At 42.4% G+C, this 20,536-nt stretch overlaps 2 protein-coding genes across 2 annotated transcripts in view; one reads left to right on the top strand and one right to left on the bottom strand.

Moving 5' to 3' along the window:
• necab2 (N-terminal EF-hand calcium binding protein 2) overlaps window positions 1-5,235 on the top strand; it is a gene marked incomplete at its 5' end in the record, with an annotated part of 64,191 nt that extends 58,956 nt beyond the window's left edge. The window contains 4 exons of the mRNA XM_079743139.1: window positions 1,594-1,706; window positions 4,183-4,260; window positions 4,746-4,837; window positions 5,108-5,235. Coding sequence (XP_079599265.1) covers window positions 1,594-1,706; window positions 4,183-4,260; window positions 4,746-4,837; window positions 5,108-5,136 — 312 coding nt within the window. The 3' untranslated portion in view covers window positions 5,137-5,235. The remainder of the gene's footprint in view (window positions 1-1,593; window positions 1,707-4,182; window positions 4,261-4,745; window positions 4,838-5,107) is intronic.
• Window positions 5,236-10,438: 5,203 nt separating this feature from the next.
• slc38a8a (solute carrier family 38 member 8a) lies at window positions 10,439-20,385 on the bottom strand (the record flags this gene model as incomplete). Its single annotated transcript, XM_079743099.1, has 10 exons — window positions 10,439-10,541; window positions 10,792-10,843; window positions 10,923-11,125; window positions 11,248-11,395; window positions 11,672-11,786; window positions 12,395-12,452; window positions 13,796-13,900; window positions 14,099-14,255; window positions 16,251-16,449; window positions 20,185-20,385. The coding sequence occupies 10 exons, from the start codon at window positions 20,383-20,385 to the stop codon at window positions 10,439-10,441; spliced, it is 1,341 nt and encodes a 446-aa protein (XP_079599225.1).
• Between the last annotated feature and the right edge of the window lie 151 nt (window positions 20,386-20,536).

Genomic DNA, 20,536 nt, shown 5'->3' on the forward strand with positions numbered 1-20,536 from the left:
GATGGAGAGTCAAACTGCAGAACTGGTATGTTGCAGTAGTGCTGCTGAACACATGGCAGCCATTGATGCCAGTGATGACATTGGATAAATTGTGATGTAAAGGGGAAGTAATCATGTGTTAAAATGGCTGAAATGTTAAAGATAGGCACTGCCAGGGCAGTCTGTCTCTCTCTCTCTCTCTCTCTCTCTCTCTCTCTCTCTCTCTCTCTCTCTCTCTCCATCTCTCCCTCTCTCTCTCTCTCTCTCTCTCTCTCTCACACACACGATTTTATCCTTTTTTAAGCTTTTTTTTAAGCGCTCCATCAGTTGCTGATGGATAACAGCTGCTATTCCCTGAAACGGACAGCGCCATAGCAATCATTATTGCTTTGTAGCAAGTGTACTGCCAATAGTTTAAATGTGTATTATAACACCTTTTTTATATCAACCCCACCTCAGCATACTTTTAAACCCCATTATGTGGATGTTTTCTAGAAAGCTGAAAACAGTCAAGTCTCCACCATGTTTCAGATACAGAACACCAGCCCAACAGATAGCCAAGAGTTCCATCCAGACTGAGCTAACCTACTTTCCTATTCCACAACCGAGCTGGAATATCGGGAGACGCCGAGCGGTGCTGTTAATAACGACAGAGAGAGTGGGGTGAGGTGTGTGTGTGTGTGTGTGTGTGTGTGTGTGTGTGTGTGGGGGGGTGATTGTGGTGGAGAAAGAAGATGTGCAGATGAAGAAACTTGGAAGCGGAGCGAGGAGGAGGTGAAGGAATAGACCGTTAGATCCTGTTGTATTATGTAGCAGCGTCTCTTAAAATGAGTAAAGTGTGCTTTGAATTTCCCATCACCTCTGCCAAAGAAGGTCACTAAAGAGTTGCTATTTGGGTCAGAGTGGACGGCTGTCGGCTGTATCAACTCTAACCCACTCCTGTGTGATGGGTTGGAGCTTCATATTTACGGGAAGGCATGTTCTTTCTGCTTGCGTTGTAATTGATTGGTCATACCTTTTCTTGCCCAGCATGGCGCCAGGAAAAGGGCATTACCAAGTACTATGGCCTCTAGATTGCCAAGGACCAGCCCTGAGGGGATAACCAATCACTTGGCAGGATAGAGGCCTAGGAGAATCAATAGAGGCCTTTCTCGGCATCCTAATCGTAAGTCGGGGTGTCACGGGTCTGGGGCTCTCTTGCTGAGCCTCTGGACTTGAGGGAGGTGTGGAACTGATATTAGCCTGGGATTTGGTTTGTGTAAGAATAAAAAAAAAAAGAAGCGTAGGAACCATTGAACATCCAACCTGAAACACAACAGAACAACCTAAAAGCAAAGTCTCTGACGCTATCACACGTCATACGTTGTACATTACATCACACAAACTTGCACACTATACTATATTTGTATCTTACCCTCTCTTGCTCTCATTCTTTCTCTTGTTGTATCATGTTGCTGTTTTGGTAGACGTTGCATGCAGTTGCATAATAATAATATATAACTGTGTTGTATTCTCTCTCTCTCTCTCTCTCTATATCTCAAACTCTATAAATATATGAATATAGCTATATCTCTCTCTCTACCTTCGTCTCATGGTCTCCTTGTCCTCTCCCAGTCCCTGCTGCTGGTGCGTCAGGAGATGGTGGTTTCCCAGAAGAAGTTGGGGGAGTTTTGTGAAGCTCTTAAGCAGTACCTGAAGAATGTGTCGGCCCAGCGAGACTGCTTCCAGTAAGTCCTTCCTTCCTCTTCCTCAGCTGTGTGCAAGAACAAATATTAGCATTGGATTTTCGTTAGAATCTGCCATATGCCTATCCTTTGCAAGATTCAAATACAGGCTCCAGTGCCCCAAGTGGCCTGACAAGGAAGATGTTATTACAAGTATGACCAGAACAAGAACGTATATCAAGTGTATCAGTAGTCATTCAGAGTGAAAGCCCACGTCCAGCTTAAGACAAGGGGCCCTCATCATAAACGGGATGGATTGATTGAAGTGATTATCGTGTATGCATATCTCATTTGTCGGTGCGACTCATAAATGGATTGACTATAAACTGTGATAGGCTTCTAAGCCTATTTTTTATATAATCTATTTCCTTCTCTACACCTAGCTGTGTCTAGTGTGCAAGGGAAAGTGCAGACAAAGATCAACTGAGTGATAGAGTCGATATTGTTGATTGAAGCGGGGATTGACATGTGCTCCTTATCGAGACAGCTGATTAGGAGATTGACAGACGAGTGGCAGTAGATGAACGGCAGTGATTTGTAAGAGAGAGCAACAATAGCCAACAAGGGGCTGGAAGTGGCAGTTAGATAGCTAATCACAGTTAGCTTGTGATTCCAGGACGAGGCAGGAAGCTCCTGTCCTCCTGAGCCTGGAAACTTATTCATTCAATGTGGACTTTGGTGGTAACTCCGATCCTAAGTGAGATACTAGCAGGCTAGCTAGCCTCACCATTTCCTAGGCTGGTCATTAGCATTGCTAGGCTAGCAAGCGTTCAAGCATTCATTACCTTATCTCTGTTGTCTCCCAGCATGCTCTTCAGGACGCGCTCGTAGACTTTTCCAATTATAACTGGATGTTATTGTATATTCCATTAGGAGATATGTGAACCTGAATAACTTCTGCCTGGCAATAACACATTCAGTAAACCAGAATATTAGGGTGTGATTACAAACACAAAGGATGTGGGTAACCCTTATCGATCCTTTTAGGAATCAATGTGCAATTGCAAAGAACTTACTATTGCATTATCTCAATCAATATCATTTCCGGATGGAATGTTATTCCTGCCCACATACAAGCAATTACAGACGTGTGACTATTTTGGAGGAAAGGTATAAAGTCAATTTGTATCGTATGTTTCCAAACCAAGTTCCCAGTAAACTACCATACTATCTAAATAAAGACTACTAAAGACCTTATGTAAATATGTGTATAATATAGGTCTCTCTTTCCCATGACACAGTGGTTGCACTGACCATTACATCAGTTACAAGTGACGGATTTTCTCAATGGATTCTTTTTAATATGCTGGGGACTTGAGGCATTAAGAGGCGTTATGGAAGACGTGTAGCAGGTTGAGAAGCCCAACGCTTAACAATAGCCCTGCTCTAAATAATAGAACAGGGGAAAGGTTGGTGTCTGAAAGCCAGTAAGGCTCTTTTCATTTTTTTAACAACAAGAGAGAGAGAGCGATAGAGAGAGAGCGATAGAGAGAGAGCGCACGCGTGAGAGAGAGAGAGATTCTATACATTCATTGTGCCACATCTACATGTGAGCATGGAATCAACGCTTGTCTAACATATATACTATATACCTAAGAACATATTTATATACTGTATACCTATAAAGTGGGTGAGCAATAATAACGATGCCAAGCTGCTGACTACTGGCTCATAAAGCTGTAAACCTAGCTGTGTATGTTTAGACATAGAAGTTCAATCATTATTATATGTTCACTATAAACCATAAACCATAATGAGAGCTGTGTACCATACAATGTGTTTTCTAATCATTACATGACATTTTTAGGGGCAGGGGTCAGGAAAATATGACCGTAATGTGAGTTTACAAAAGGCCACGCTTTGGGTGGCATATGATGCGATGCAAGTGCTTTTGAAAACAAGCCATCTGTCTTTTCTCATATCGACACTGTAGCTTGGCTAACCCTTTCATATGTCAGTGTTTTCAGTAAGAACTGCCTTTGTTACTGACACCATCTCACGCTTTTTCAGATACATTCCTTACCCGACCCCCCCCCACCCCATTCCATTCTCCATCAGAATCTCCTCATATCTTTGTGCTAATGACCCTCCATCCATCCCTATTCAAGCCCTTTCACCCTGTTTCCCCACTCTGTGTTGCCAGCTCCTGCCCGGATTTCATGCGTTAACTCAATTTTCTTCCACCCCCTGCAAACAATAACTGTCTGCCCTTCATACTGTAACCCCCACAGCTGATATTGTCATCACTCATTCCTTTGATGTCACTCTCTCTCTCATACACATTCTCTTTCTCCCTCCCGCTCACCCTTTTTTCTCCCTCTCGCTCACTCTCTCAGACAAACTCCTTTGTCCCGGGTCTGTCTCGGAGCTCTCGCGACACATCCATCTCCCCCCCCAGCCTCCGCCCTGTCTCCGCGCCCTCTCCTCCCCGCTCCATCTCTCTCCTCTAACTGCCTCTACTTACTCCCTCCTCCTGCAGTGTGACTGCAGTCCGGTTGCCAGATGGCTTGTCCTTTGTCGTCTACGAGTTCTGGGACGGAGAGGAGGAGTGGAAGAGGTGAGAGCCTGCACAAACCCCAAACACACCACAAAACCTTCATGTCCTGCCAGTGTGCAGACACTAGATAGGACTCCAATGAGCGGATGAAAAGACAAAGAAATGATTCCTTTAATGAAATGTCCGAAAGGAACCCGGTTCCACTTCTGCCTTCACATCTATCACCAAAAACTGTTTATTGATCTGGAAGCTAATGAAGCAAGGTGATCGTGATGCCGCTGCTGAGTGGTGGACTGCTGATGCTGCCTTTATAGTTTCTGCCCTATTGCTCACTTCCCAATGCCATTAATATTTCACCCTTACAGTAAAGTAAGGTCGAGTCTAAGTCAGGAGGGGGCCTGTTCCCCCTGCACTCTCTAAAGTGTACTTTGCTCTGTTTGTGTGTGTGTGTGTGTGTGTGTGTGTGTGTGTGTGTGTGTGTGTGTGTGTGTGTGTGCGTGTGGGTGTGTGTGTGTGTGTGTGTGTGTGTGTGTGTGTGGTCCCAGGCACCTGCAGTCGGCACCTATCAAAACCTTTCAGCATGTGAAGGTGGACACGCTATGCCAGCCTGAAGCCGTGTCCACTGTAGCTGTGCCAGGTAACAGCAGCCCCCAGGCAGTGACATCACCGTACTCTGAGTTAGAAACGATGTGCACTGGAGATGGTCTCAATATGGCATGCCAGTAAAAAGGGATTTTGGTGTTTTCCAATGGGCTCTCAATAACCAATCCTAACATCTCTTCCTTTTTCCAATTGTTGTTACTTTCCGTTACTCCTCTGCCTTCTTTCATCCATCTTCGCTTCTCCATCTCATTCTCTCTTCTTCCTCACTGTCTCTGCGTCTGTCCGTCCGTCTTGTCCGTCCCAGCTGCCTGGTGCAGTCTGAACAGAGAATGAGGACCGAGATGTTTGACGGCACGCCACCACACCTGGACAGACCTACCCTCCTTAAGACCCGCCTCCTGCCACCCACCCGTCCTCACCCTCTTTTTCTTAGCTATCTATACCCCCGCCCCCCCCCTCCCACCCACCATCCCCACCTTCGCCCGCCTCCTGTCCCTCCCGCCCCTTCCCAACCAGAAAACACATAGCCCTACACCCCCTTTTCTTTGTAAGTATGCTACATGTTTACACGGGGCAAATGAATGGCAGCACTTGCATTGGATACTGAAACAAGGGTAAGGGGGCAAGGTGAGATGACTTTACATACTTTCCGATCTCACCCAAGGCAGCCTCGCCTTGGATTGGTTTACTATATCAGCTCACCGAATAGTACACAGACTTCCATGTAGCAATGATCATGTTTTTTGTATTGAAGATAGAGGCTCAGATTTGATTTGTATGATTTCGATGATTAGATGTAGCCGTCATTGTAATAGAAGATGCTCGATTCCACTGGTGTTGTTCAACAAAGGTGTTCACCAACGGAGACAGCGCGTCGTCCCTAACTGAAGTCCAACGGCTCGGAAGGTGTTATTAATTAATTACAGCACTTTAACCGATGTCATTCAGCTAGGCATGACAGCTTGTTGCCGTGGCGAAGCACGGAGGCACTACGGATAATACAACACAGCGTCACTCGATGTAGCAGTAGGATTAGCGAGATCGGATGTTCATGTAGCTTCCATTTCATGCACCGTAGTAGCATTAGGGCCTGTACGGTTCCTGTACACAGTAACGCCATGGTCATTTAGGAGCGGACCAGACTGGATTGCCTTGTTGTTAATGTGAAGGTTTCACATCAACCGCTACAAACTGTTTGCTGCTACTGTAAGATGAAGAACAACATCTCGGCAGCAACATCCTAAAAGCAGTTTAGAATCGTTTTGTTTGCCTTGTTTATGGTCACAATTGGCAGATAGCCTATATTAGTTGTCTAGTAACTACTTTACATATGAGAAACAGTGTACTGATATTATTAGATTTGTTTTATGTATTTTAGTGCTACAGTGCAACTTTCTCTTAAAATAAGTGGTGTGGGCTTAGCCCCAACAATGGTTGGTTTCAAAATGGATATTAGGTTACACATCCTCATAATTATGAATCGGAATTTCAAGAGGAAAACATTTGAATGACATGAAGATAATGCCTTAAATACCGCACCCTATGGTGAGTTATAAATGTAAAGGAGTTTCACTGACTCCAACTTGGAATAAACACTTTCCAGTGGGCAGGGCAGAACTTAACAAGTGTCTTCGAAGTCGAACCATTGGCATATTCAGAAATATTCTGTTGCATTATTACAGCTGTAGGGGGCCTCACTGGGATCATATGGGATACCTGGGGAGGGAATACTACTGCATCTTTACGAACTTCACATGATTCAGCCTTTATCAGCCATCTTAGCTCCACTGCTTTGGCCACCAGTGATAATCGTCAAGACTGATGACGTATGTTCATGCACAGCTATGCTAACCCAATGTTAGTCATAGAGAAACTACAGAGAAACTATTCAAACTGACAAAATCTTGAATTGCCCCAGCTAAATCATTTAGCTACAACACACACACACACACGCAATCATTTGCTGGAGGATGTTGGTCTAAGCAACACTTTCCATTGTTCGAGTCTGGTTCAAATCAGGATCAACAATATAATCCAAAGTATTTCTAGTTCCACCTCTGATAGCACGTGACTTTGGACCACCTAATCAAATACCTGAAGGAACCACCACCAGAACACAATCAGAAGAAACTCTCTGAAGCACAATGTATAAAGTAATGACTATTGTGGCTTGAATATAGGTAGATTACTGAGTATGAAAAAAAAATGTTTATTGATATCTGAGATAAATAGTACTACTTTGTAAACATGTTTGATCTTGTTGAAGATGATTGTTCAATGATAAAAGTCCCTCTGTATTAATGGCGCTTTCCATCCCTTCCTAAAAGCCTCATCTGCCATCCAGCTAACTCACCAGTCTGTTTCCTTCTCTCTGTGACAGCTAGTCATTTGCCATGGTGCACGTACGATCGGCTACTCAGAAAGACACAGATAGGGATCCAGCCTTACCAGACAAATAGTGAACTTCTACTTGCCCTTCTTTAGACTGCAGGGATGCATTGAGCAGGGCATTGTGTGTGTGGAATGTTGAAATGTACTAATATATTACAAACTATATCGAAACAGATAACAAACAAGATGGACGCATAGAGGGATGCCATCGGGTTTTGATACCGCTGCTCCATTTCTGAATTGTGTTACTAACGTTTATTGGCATTTGCATTACAAAACACAGAGATCTGATCCTTTTGCAAGTGAGGAACACGCTGTGTCGCTCTAAACTGTGACAAACCTTGCTTGTGCCCAGGAACAGGGATCTCTTATTAAAGAATGAATAGAAATACAAAGCCATAATGCATGGATCTAAGTGAACACGTCTGTGACAATAACAACAAAATGCACCCATAGCCATAATTTTACAGTAACAATGTGCCCGGCTGAATGCAGTCCACAATCTCTGAAGAAAGACCCTTCTTATTCCTACTATCTCGTGCGCTGGCTCGGCTGGTCTCTGGTGAGACATCGTGTGCGTGAACGTCATGATGGTGCCAACTCTTGTTTCCTGTTAATACATTCCTGGATGTTCCTGAGACAGCCTGTTCTGCTCTCCTACTCTTCCGCTTGGGTCATATAATGAAAGAGTTGTGCCATCAAAAAAGCAGACCCTAATCATCGCCGTTTCAATACTTAGGGTGGGCTTGCTATTGTTAACTGGCGGCCAACACGATTCAGGGAAGTGAAGAAATTCATAGAGAGAGAATCTTTTTTTGAGTGAATGGTAGGATAGGCCGGCCATGTTTGGCTTGAGAGCAGCCTACCTTAACACACCTTCTCTGAGGAGGACGTTTAACACCAGGATTCAAAATGTTAGCTAGCAGGAGTCTAGCGCATTAGAAATGTTGCCATGATCGTAACACTCTTTCTTTCTATGACTTTCCTATTTTTCACTTTGAGTGCATGTAAACTGAATGTTTAGTAACCTTGCCGTAGTATTAGGCCATGCTACTCTTAAATGAGTTTTGTGTATTTCTTACCTAATTTTCTTGTTTGTTTTCTAGTATTCCTATTATGGAAACAAAATGATAATACCTAATATATATGATTATAAAAATGGCATAAAATAAATACATTTCACTTTTATGGCAATGTTTAATGAAATACTACAATTCATATGTATGTTTAAGCGAAATGAAATATAAATATATATATTTGGTCTTAAAAAAATATCGACATCTAGATGATGTAGAGTTATGAATCTCAATAAAATTATTAAACAGAGACGTGGTTCTTTCATTTAGATTCTTCATTAAGAGTCCTGTACGGGTCCGCCCCATTGGGAGGTTTGGGGTGGGGGGCGTGTCTCAGTCTGTGTTTGCCTCATAACGGTCACATTTTGCACACATATTTGCACAATATCTCAGCAATATCTAAATGGGATAAATAAAATAAATCACATTTATTTAGGATTGATAAAGGGCTTTCTTATCTACTGTATATACAGTGTATACTACAGTACTGCCATCTCGGTGGTGCAGAGACTGGGGTTCCAGTCGGTGGAGGAAGGTCTCCACGGACACCGTTATTTGTATGTAATGTTGGAAACGTTAAAATGTCATGAGAACAGTAATGTTCTCTAATTTAAATTATAAGCTCATACCAGATCACAGACAAGTCTCTGTGGCGCAGCGACTTGACTTCAAAAGGGGTATCATGTGATGTTAATCCATTAACATTTCCATACTGCTAGTAACTACATCATGCAAATGACCCTCTGAACTCCATGAAGAGGGGTTGACGGAAAAACACTCTGGAAGACAGAGAACGAGAAGATTGATGAAGAGAAGGAGAGAGAAGATTGAGAAAAGAAAAAGATGGAGAATTGGTAAGATCAATAAAAAGATGAGAACGAGATTGAGAAAAAGCAGGTGAAAACAAGACAACATTAAAAGATTTTAAAGGGGAAGGCGAAAATCCAAAAAAGAGAAAATAGATTTTTTTGGGGGGGAAATTCATATTTAGTGTAAGTTACAATCTTGGAAGAGGGGTCCAATTCAGTGTCGTTGGCACAGCTCTTGGTAATCATCTCTAGACTGTGGCTCAAGTCCCACTATGCACTCCTGGAAACCTCTGTCATTTCATAATCTTTTGTTTATCTCCCTAAATATTAGTTATAAAAATCTTCCTGCAGACTAGGACTGGACCCAGCGATGACAACTACGGACTCTCCCCTTTGCCATGGAGACAACCTAATCGACCTAGAATTGCCGTTGCAATTAGCATGACCCATGACGATCATTTCATTTTCAAAAGATATTCAACCCAGGTTTCCATGGCGATAAACTGCCTCAGGTTATGGATCGCCTAGGCAACGTCTCCCATGTGGTCTGAACTTAGAATTGTCATCAAAATTGCATAAAAAAAAATATTGGATTACAGGAAATTAGAATTTATCTTCAACACCCATCAAGTTAGATTGAGAAAAAAAACACATTAGATTGCACTCCGACAATTATTTTATAAACATAGAAAATGGCTGACAAATAATTTGAGTCAATCAAATCACTAATTCGTGTTCACAATGGTTGCAAAGAAACCATTGTTTTTGTGCAGCTCAAAGGAAACTTGGCAGCAAGTATTTTTAATAAACGTATGACACATTGTGGTAGTAGGCAGAGTCCACTAAAAATAGGCAAAATAACCATTACAACTTGTGGATAACCTATGGTCTGCTTGACCCATGTTCATGTTTGACTATTCCTTTAAGGAACAATGTAAGCCCTCTGCAGACAAAAACGGTTATGAGACATGGTCATGCTGAAGAACCATTATCTGTCCTAGCTTTAGCTTTTTCAACCAAAGGGGCTAGTGCAGAGAGGCTATGGATGTGTCCTTAAAAACACAACCAAAGATGAAAAGAGTGTTGGGTGTGAACCACTCTGGACAGTGGTGGACGCGTTTGAACTAAAATGCAGATCAACGATGACTGTGGGACTTTGTTTAATCAAATAAATCAATACATTTGTAGCCGCTACATATTTGGCACCACAATGCACAATGATGTCCAAATCGCCAGTTTCCAATGAAAATGTTTCCTGGTGCCTGCGTGTGTCCTTAGCCCTCAAATGCAAGAGGAAAACGGAATCCAAGACCTCGCCACGAACATGTCCATCACAAGGTGAATTGCGGAGGTAAAGTGCTAGATCCTGCCAAGGATTTGCATGACGGCAACAGTGGTGCTTTGGCCAAATATGAAGGCCCCACACAGCAAGGTTATCACACCCCATATAGTGAGAACAACTCTGGAAATAAAATGAAGAAAAAGGGAAGGCAATTACAACTCCGGTCCAATACAAGAAATTAGTAAACGTATTTTTATAACCTTTGAAAACTCACAGCGGTAATCTCTTTTAGTATTTATAAAAAACACTTTTGAATGACGGTTGCCCCAAAAGTGGGCAAAGCTATAGTAATAGAAATATGACATTCTGCTCATTGCAGCAGTTAAGAGACTTTAATGCATAAATGTTGCAAGCAAAACCAAATCCTCACCTGATCTTGAAGGACACGGGCTCCGACTGCATGGCACATATCAAACACAGACCTGCATGAGACAAGCACAAGGTTCAGAGGTGTGGCAAACACAAACCAGGCAATGACTTGCTCCGCTGCACTCCGCTTACCGGGGAAGATGAAGATGAAGGCGGCGCTGACCCCGCCGATGACGCTGATTATCTTGCTGATGTCCGGGACAAACATGGCGATGAGGAGGGTCAGCGCGATCCACAGGAAGGACAGGACGCAGCGGCTGCGGACCTCAACCGTCTCGGGCACAGAGCCATCACGCCCAGCCCACCACTTCAGTATAGGGTCCTGCATCACAGACCTGCACAGCAAAGCATCGTCAACCTCCGTCCACACAAGGCCCTCAAATCATCACAAGCCTCTTCCTTCCACTATGGAGTTCACGTTTCATAACCAAGGCCCCGGGTCTTCAGCCTGACCCACCTGCCGAGAAGTAGAATTATGGGATAGATGGTGAGGATGGAGATGCCAAACAGCAGCCTGGCGATGACCATAAGCATGTCATCCCCGTTGTAGGACATCAGAATGTCTGGTTTCACCGCCGGGCCAAAGGTGAGGAATCCATAAATTCCTGTGTCGGAGATGAGTACAATTTGTTAAACTGTATGCAAGTACTAGGGCTGTCGTACACATCCACAATCCATCAAAGACGTGTGTCCAAGCTGCCATTGACATGCATTGGCATGCTTAGGCCAGCCAGCTGTGAGATGCCAAAATATAATTTCCAAACATTACTTTTTAATACTTTTACATTATAAAAACGACAAAGTAATATACGAGTAATATACGCAGTACATAGAATTACAGATACTAAGTGTTAGTTTCTAAATTGTATAAATATTCTGACCAGTTAGAGTGTAGATGAAGAGGCAGATGACCATTGAAACCACAGAGATCAAGACCCAATGGGATAGCTTCTGGTTCTTCATGCTGCTAAAGATCGCAATGGAGGCCTCATGACACTAGAACACAGACAGAATAAAGATTCACTGGATTTAGCATGGCAAAGAAAGTCAAGCAAGATATGCTAAAGTACACCACCTGGTTGTGATGATTGCTCAAGATGGCACATGATTGTACAAACAAAATCAAGTTTGGTAAATAACACACACACACACACACACACACACACACACACACACACACACACACACACACACACACACACACACACACACACACCTTTAGATTAGCAATCACTTAACACCCTCTGCTAGAAACTCCGGTTCAAAGCAATTCTCTTGTCAAGAAATGTCAAGAAATGTCAAGGTGTATAGTTGGGCAATTCAACAACATCAAAATAGCGTACGTTTCCTGCAGTAGATAGCAAACTAAAATAGCGACACCATTTTGCCCTTGTAAGCTCACACAAAGGTATGTTCAGCTTTTTTCCTAGCCGTTCCTCTAGCAGAAGTATGCAATGGGCTTGTCCTTCATGGACTTATAGTATGACTAAACCAATTAATAAGAGACACTACACAAAACTGTAAAGAAACGTATACCGCGTGTCAATTCACACATTTTACAAGAGGTCGCAAAGCAAACAGCATGCTTGAAATGCTCCACTCACTTGAAAACCAAAGCAGATGGTTGGGATAACACTAAGCATCGACGCCCAGGATGTTATTCTGTTGAGGCAGAAAGGAAAAGCCACATAACATGAAGTTTAGCCATCAATCAGAGGCCAACACCTGGTCAGCCCAATTATTAAACCATTACCGAGCCAACCAGCACAGGACAGTTGGATCCATCCCCAGGTCCCCAATCGACTACGCATCACGCCCCTTAACTAATGCCAGCACACACTACAGGAGTGTTGGATCTTTACAAAATCCTCTCCCGGGTAGAGCAGCTCTTCTGATCCATAAAAAAAAAATATATATATATTTATTAATTAAAAACAACTGAGGTACCGCAAACACTAGATCAAGGTTGGAAAGAGAATTACTCTGGGGCACATCACAAGATTTCTACAGCACGATAAAGCAAGAGCGACTTCCGCACACGTTACCAAGTGCTACAGGAGTGTGGCTCCTCTAGTGAGTGAGTCAGAGCCTTCATAGGAATAGGTTACATCGTACCAGTCTGTTAAATGTACACTGATCAGTCTCATTTTTAAAGTAGATGACATTGATAACAAGCTCCATTCTCAGAACATTGCATTGGCTATCCATCAAAGGGTATATGGCACGGAGACAACTCTGTGCTCTCCTTGAAGTCTAATCACTGGCCAAACCAAATCAGCTGCACATCCAGACTTTGTTGGATTCTTGTGTTCTCGTTCATTGGTGGGACATTCTTGTAGAACAATGAGTCACTGTAGAAATGATCCTGACTCTCTGACAATGTCTTCACTGAAATAAGCCTCAAATAATGTGTCTTTGGCCAAATGGAAGTAGTCTGATGTCTGAATCTGTGCTTGTGGGACATGCCAACATTGTCAATGGAAGAACTTGCACCAGAAAATTCAACTGAGTCCATCAGTGTTTGTTTAAATAAGCTGGTCATTGGCATGGGAACTCATTCATAAACAGTTTGCCAGGTGGTTGATAAGCACAGAGGCCTTTCTGACCCCATTGCTCGCTGGCAGGCATGGGTTACTAAACAGATAACAGCCTAAAAATACCTTGTTTTGTTAAGTTTTACAGTTTGAGATTGATTTTTCTTCAGGCGTAGAATGTCATCTAATTATGTTTTTTGGGCTGGTGATTCCTTTTAGGCATGAGACTTGATAGCATTCTTGACTTAAAGAACAGTGATCCACTTATTTTCATGACCTAGATTACAAAATAAGAATCTTTATCAGGCTCTCAAACCATTATTATTTATTGAAATGTTTCCCCCTTATCAGAGCTTATCAAAGTTGTAGTTATTGATGACCTCTTCCAACCAGTTTTCGTCCATAACAAATCCTGAAGGAAAGTAAATGGATAAATCTAACTTTGAAAAAGCCAAATATCCACCACCTTACCCGGCGTTGTCAGGGGGGCTGCTGTGTACGAGTGGAGGAGGCATGGTGTGGTACTTGATTATGACGGCGGTGGTCAGGTAGCTGGCTGCCAACGTACCGAGCACACTAGCAGAAGCAAAGAAGGAGACAAAACACAGTCAGCTACAAACAAAATCCCCTCAGTTAAAACATGAACAATCACGTGAGATTCTTCAATTTGTCTAAGAAACTGCATATTTAGATCAAAGTCCTCCCCTAGGAGGGGGACAATTCCTAGACACCTCCAGCAGGCCTGTTCGGGGCCCCCCCCAGCCCTCGACCCACCTGATGTACTTGAGGATGCTGATCTCCTTTGACAAGGACAGAGGGAGGAGGAGGAAGAGGCACAGCAGAAGGAGGACAAAGCGCTGGTCCGTGTACCAGTGGTGTGGCATCTCCGACTCTGGCAGATCACTCACCAGCTCGTATACGGACAGACACACTGAGAAAAGAAAAACACACACACACACACACACACACACACACACACACACACACAAAGTCAGCTTCTCCCAACCTGCCATGGGCTTACCATTCAGCCTCCAGGACCGTAGGCCACAGGACAGGCGAATCAAGGCCACGTTTCACATCCAAATAAACAATGGGCAAATAGAACTGCTACAGTCACACAAATTATGCACAGCCCTTGACCGCCACAGGCCAGCCACCGCCCTTATCCGACAAATTGCAGCAACACATCTGTTGGGGGGTATAGCATTAGTGTTGCAGAGAGATTCTGAGCTTAGCATTTATTCGAAACTGTCATGTCATTCTTTGACATAAATACTTTTCTGTCCCCAAGTAGTTTCCAGTGCCTGTCCACTTCTCAATTGTAAGTCAGCATTTGGTTGATTTTAAGAAGATGACTTTCCAAAAGTGTCACTACAAAAAAATAAATTAAAAAAAGAATCGATCCCAGACATTATGGTTCCAAGGGGCGTTTAACTTTGACGCATATTATAGCACCCCCTATACGAATTGTAGCACCAAACCTTTGAGAGACCCAAGATTCAGGGATACATTCATGTTTGAGAAATGTAAGAACTAACTTTTTTTTTAAATTTATTTTTATATATATATATATATATATATATATATATATATATATATATATATATATATATATATACACATACACACACACAGTGTTGTGCCTGAATGCGTTCATTGAACGATAGTTCATGAACTCGTTCATATTTCGGGCGAACCTGAACTGAACGTACTGTATTACTGCCTGATGAACGTTACTGTGAACTCGTTCATTCTGGTGTCTGTGAACGGCACCCTCTCTTGGTTTAACTTCGTTCAATATGGGGGTTATTTATTAATCAACACGGCGGATGAGCGCACAGATCGCCGTGTTGTTTGACCGTTTGCTATGGTAACCTCCGTGCGGTTAATTTGCAAAAGACAACAACCAAACGTGAACACCCCCCCTTTCCGCTTCCGGGCAAACGAGCAGTGAGTCTTCCAACAGAAATCAATGGGATTTACAAAATGTGCTAAATGTGCAATAAAACACGATAGAAACTGTATTAAGCTACGATACTTGATTCAACCACTCCATATCATCCTAGACAAACCACAAAGGGGGCTCAATGTTCAAAATACCGGAAAAAACGAATAGCTCACAGCAACATATTGAAAAAAAATAACTATGAACTAGTTCATTTTTTGGAACTGTGAACTTAGTTCAAAATTTTGAATTATGAACGTTTAACTGAACTAGTTCATTTTAAAATTTGGGAACTGAACTTTGAACTAGTTCACGTAGAAAGTGAACTTTCCCAACACTGTATATATATATCCAGTACAAATACAATAGGAATAGATTCTGTGAATACCTAACAAGTCAAGCTTGGTAAGGGCGACTACTTGCCTGGCTCCGGCCGCCTAAGTACTTCCGCTCAATTTTAATTTCCCTTCAGTACTACGGCTGGGTCTGCGAAATGTTAGTGGGTTTTCTCCGTCCAAATTTTCTGCGTCCAATCAGCAAAAGTGCAGTGTTTTTCAACCTGTGGTACGCGTACCAAAGTGCAGTTGGTATAAGGGATTTTATTCTTGAAATAGACAAATAGTTTAACATTGTGTTAACTGAATGCACTCTGCGATGTGCTGCTGAGCAGCCTAGCCAATGTTTTCTACCCACTGTCTCCGGCCTTCTTGCAGTAATACTTGTTGACATCTATTTGTACACTAAAATGAAAAGGTTTTGAACCACTGATCTAGCGGCTGGCATTCAATTGCAGTAGTCCACAATTTACTTTTAGAATTGTGTCTTTTTACATCCCAGTGTGGAAATATGTACCTGCCAAGCACTTGTTAGAAAAGCAACCATGCCTTTATCCCATGCCAAATGGTCAAATCTATGCACTGCTGACTGCTGTTAAAATTGGACCCTGATTGGGGATGCTTCACCTGCCCAATTTCTACTCACATTTCTCCAGCTGATCATCCACTATGACCAGAAAGGCAACAGAGATGATGAAGAGGTTGAAAATGAAGCATATCTCGCAGAGCTGGCCGACGGAGGGCCCACACAGCCCCTTGACCACCCCCTGGTAGGTGCACTGGCCGCTGATGGCAGACGAGTAGCCCAGTATGATGAGGCCGCTGATCAGGAACACCAGAGAGACCTGATGGCGAGAACATGTCTTAAAGATGAAACGTGTTCCGGTTACAGCCAACATACCCAGACAGACATTCTGTTTGAATATCCCAGTGAGAAAATATCTATGCAAGGGCGCTAGGTAGGGCTGGGTTATTAATCGAATCTCGATCTCGATTTTACCATCAAACGATAGCTAAACTAATATAATCGATATTTCAATTATTATTTCTTTTATGTTTTATAGAAAGTGCAAAACAGCTGGATACATATCTGTACATTATTTGTGTTTTTGGGAGAGACATGCTGAATAAATACATCATGTTTTCAAACTCAAAAATAATCGTTTGAATAGTCGTTATTTCAATATTGACCAAAATAATCGTGACTACGATTTTTTCCATAATCGAGCAGCCCTAGTGCTAGGCGTCCAAGAACGCTTTACGTCAATTCCTCAGTTGCGGTAATGGCAGCCATCATCAGAATGCCCACATATGGAATGACCAAATTATCATTTGTTGTGAGGCGAGTGCTGCAGGCTGTGCTCAACTATTGTTCTTAGGTTTTACTCTTTTTTTCCTTCTTTCTTATTCTCAAAAAACGTTAGGACCCATCTCCTTCCTTCCATTCAAATTGTAAGTATTTGAAACTTTATTCTACTCCTTAAATATTTTTCACAATGGAAGTCACTCTCTGACACTTCAACTACTTCACTTTCGTATATTTACGGTTGTCTTCCGTTGAGGCTAGAGCTTGTGAAGTCCTGTCGCACACACAAAGGCTAGGTGCTTGCTACATATCCGGGTGTTCTCCCATTTTATGAGCTTATTTCAATGAACTAGATGTGAAGGAATAAGGACGGACGGACAAACTGTTTAACTCTTCACTTTATTTGTTTCTAACCATTTTTATTTAATGGTGTGCATGTTTACTCCATCACTTGATTTAAGCCCTTTAACATTTCTTTGACTCTTAAACCATGTGGCTTTACCAAAACATATTTTCAACCTCACTTCGCACTACAACACCCATCGCAATTTTTATGCATGAAATGCATTTTCTACTTAGTTTTTGATATTCAATCATTACGTAAGCCAATCAACCCCCGGCCATAGGTCTTTAATGTTTTTTGGGTTTAATACAATTTCAATGTTCAAATGAATCCAAAAGACACCAACAAGCTCTACGTACTAATAACTTAGTGATGCAGGTAGCGATGTTTATCCTTTAATGGCGATCCGTCCCTCACAATAGCACCTTTGGGATTCATCAACAGGTAAAAAGCACTGGTCCTGCCGTGAAATTTATTCAAAACTTTGCACAATGTTCAAACCACCCATTTGCCTTGTGATAATTGGAAGTAAGCCTACTCTCATACTTTGAAACTGTGTGTGTTCAGAAGCTTTTAGGCTGCTTTGAAACCAAGTTGAACTCTCACTAATGAGTGGATCTGAAAGCCACTGACGTGATATGGTTGTTTTTCCATTTGTTTTCCCAAATTGAACCAATTCAGAAAATCATCAGTTGATAAAAACTAGATTCTGCAGGAGCGGCCGCTGCCTGCTTTGTTTACAGGCAGTGAAAGATGCACACTACGAAGGCACTTTATTTTCAGAATAGACCTCTGAAGAATAAGTCCCGCCTCCGAAGCTCCTGGTTCCATCGGTCAAAAGTCTATGGGAAATAACATGGGGTTTTTCAATGATCGTACATGACAAACTCTCTAGGTGGCGAAAAAGTAAAAGCTGCTCACATTTTGAACTACACACTTTTTCCATTTAGATTCCACTTGGGTTTTGGATTGTCGGTGCCGTTAAAGTAGTAAACAATTATAAATGCTACTTTAAAAGGCACCGACATTCCAAAAACCAAGAGGAACCTAGATAGGAAAAGTGTGTAGTTCAAAACGTGAGCAGCTTTTACTTCTTCGCCACCTACAGAGTTTGTTATGTACGTTCATTCAGAAACCCCATGTCATTTCTTATAGACATTTGACCGATGGAACCAGGAGCCTCGGAGGCGGGACTTATTCACTGATGTTTAAATTCGATGACTTATTCTTCAGAGGTCTATATTCTGATATTCGTTTGGAAACTTAACAAGTATTTGAAGCTTGGAATTATGTCTTCGGGCCAGCCCTAATGAACAGGACGGGAAGAGGAACTGGATTTGGTGGGAACAGTTGGAAAGTACTAAAACCAAAACTCTAATTTCAACCTGAGGAAAAACTGATCCAATTAAACACAACAACTCTCCTATTACCTACCAGACATGTTGCACCATTACAGTCTACTTGGCATGAGTAGCCTAACAGCAGATAAGACTAAAATACAAACCCAGGTCCTTCATTTATTTATTTGAGTATAAAGAGGATCGGCTGGGACTGCGGCATAGCTAAAATTGCATCTAATTGAAACAAATTTTGTACATCAAGAGAAAAGTGAAGAGCTGAGAATTCACTCTTACTCTAATTTATTAACGTTTTTCTTCTAAAATGTTTTTATCCATAAAATGTTGTCAGCTAGGCTGGTCAAATGTAGACAGACTGAAATGTGAACAGCCAATACATCTTAAATAACCCAGTAAAACCATGTCAAGACCAATACCTACAAAGTTCACAGAGCAGGAAATAACATTAGCCCAAACACTATTGAAAAGGGTTTAGTGGCCAATGGACCCATTTAAAATGGGCAACTGGAGCCTGGATGTCTGACAGCCACGGTGTTAGCTCCCCTCAACCTGCACTAATGGAGACGACGAGGTGGGAGGTCAAAAGGATAAAGTAGGCGGGAGGCCATTATGGGCACAAGGTGAATAAAGAGATCATTTAATTTCAAGGCGAATGGTCAGTCCCCATTCCTTATGGTCCGTTTGGCTGTAGTAACTAAATGGCAGCATTGGAATGAATGTCCAAAGTGCTCCGTTTCCAACAGACCCCTGACCCGCTCTGAAGCAGACTTATAATACAAATTAATAACGGCTTGAGTCATATTCCTGTCCAAGAGAAGGAATTAAGTGAACATCAGGTATCGTATCAATAGTTACACCATTATGTCATGTAGGTATTCACTTTACAGATGAAGCCTAAAGAAGAACCACTCAGCAGGGATGGAATGAACCCACTGTTCAGAGCAAACCTTTAATGAAAGGAAGAAACAGCCAGCTGACTTAAACAGTCATGTGTAGACCTTTGTCACAGATAGCATACAGGGTTTTCTGATGAATACGACAGCACTGCAAAACTGAGCCCTGAAATTCATGAAAACAAAAGCCTTGGCCCTTCTAGATGTCAAAAGGACTGAGTCTAATATAAAAAGCACATTATCCATTGGTTTAAGACCCACACAAAAGTACCAATGAAAAACTACTAAAATCAAATTGGAAAGTTATAGAAAAATTAACATCTCTAAAGCAATTAGTCAGAATTAAAATAAATTGGGTTCCAAACTAGAGGTTTGCAGTAGGCTCCTCTTGACGGTCCATTTCAATGCTATCAAAGACGTCACTTACTGACCTGAAAAGTGTGTGGAGAAGTGTGTGGGGAAATGAAACATTGCCATTATGTGAAAGTGACCAGCTCACTACTTCTTTAAACCACACAACGAATGTGTTCCAGTTGTTTCGGTATACAAATCTTACTGTAGCCTCTCTTACTTACCGACTTGTTAATGATTGTTTTGACATCACCTGCTAGAACCCAGCAAAGCATGGCACAGGATATGTGTGGGAAAAAAATAATAGATAAATCTGTTGTATGACCAACCAGCTCAACGGTGATGGCGCTTCGGATCCCGCCAGCTCTCTCGAAGGCCCAGGGGAAATTCAGCAGCCCGGCGCCCAGGGCAGATTTCAGCATGATACAAATGGCCCCCAACGAACCGAGCCGAGGACCGTCCACGGTGAGCGCGGGCTTGGCTGAAACAGATGTCAGTAAGCTAATGCTCTCTCGAGCCAACTCCTCCATGCTTCAACGGGTGGACACGCTCGCGGCCTGATTACGAACTTCTTGGAGCAAACCTTTGCTGCTCAGGTGTCGAACGCCGTGCTCACATCGGCCTGCCCTCTCTTTAAGACAGGTGACCTGATGCGATGAGAAGGGAGGGGCTGTAGGCGGG

This window comes from Pollachius pollachius, assembly GCF_949987615.1.
Source record: "Pollachius pollachius genome assembly, chromosome: 9".
Classification (NCBI taxonomy): domain Eukaryota; kingdom Metazoa; phylum Chordata; class Actinopteri; order Gadiformes; family Gadidae; genus Pollachius; species Pollachius pollachius.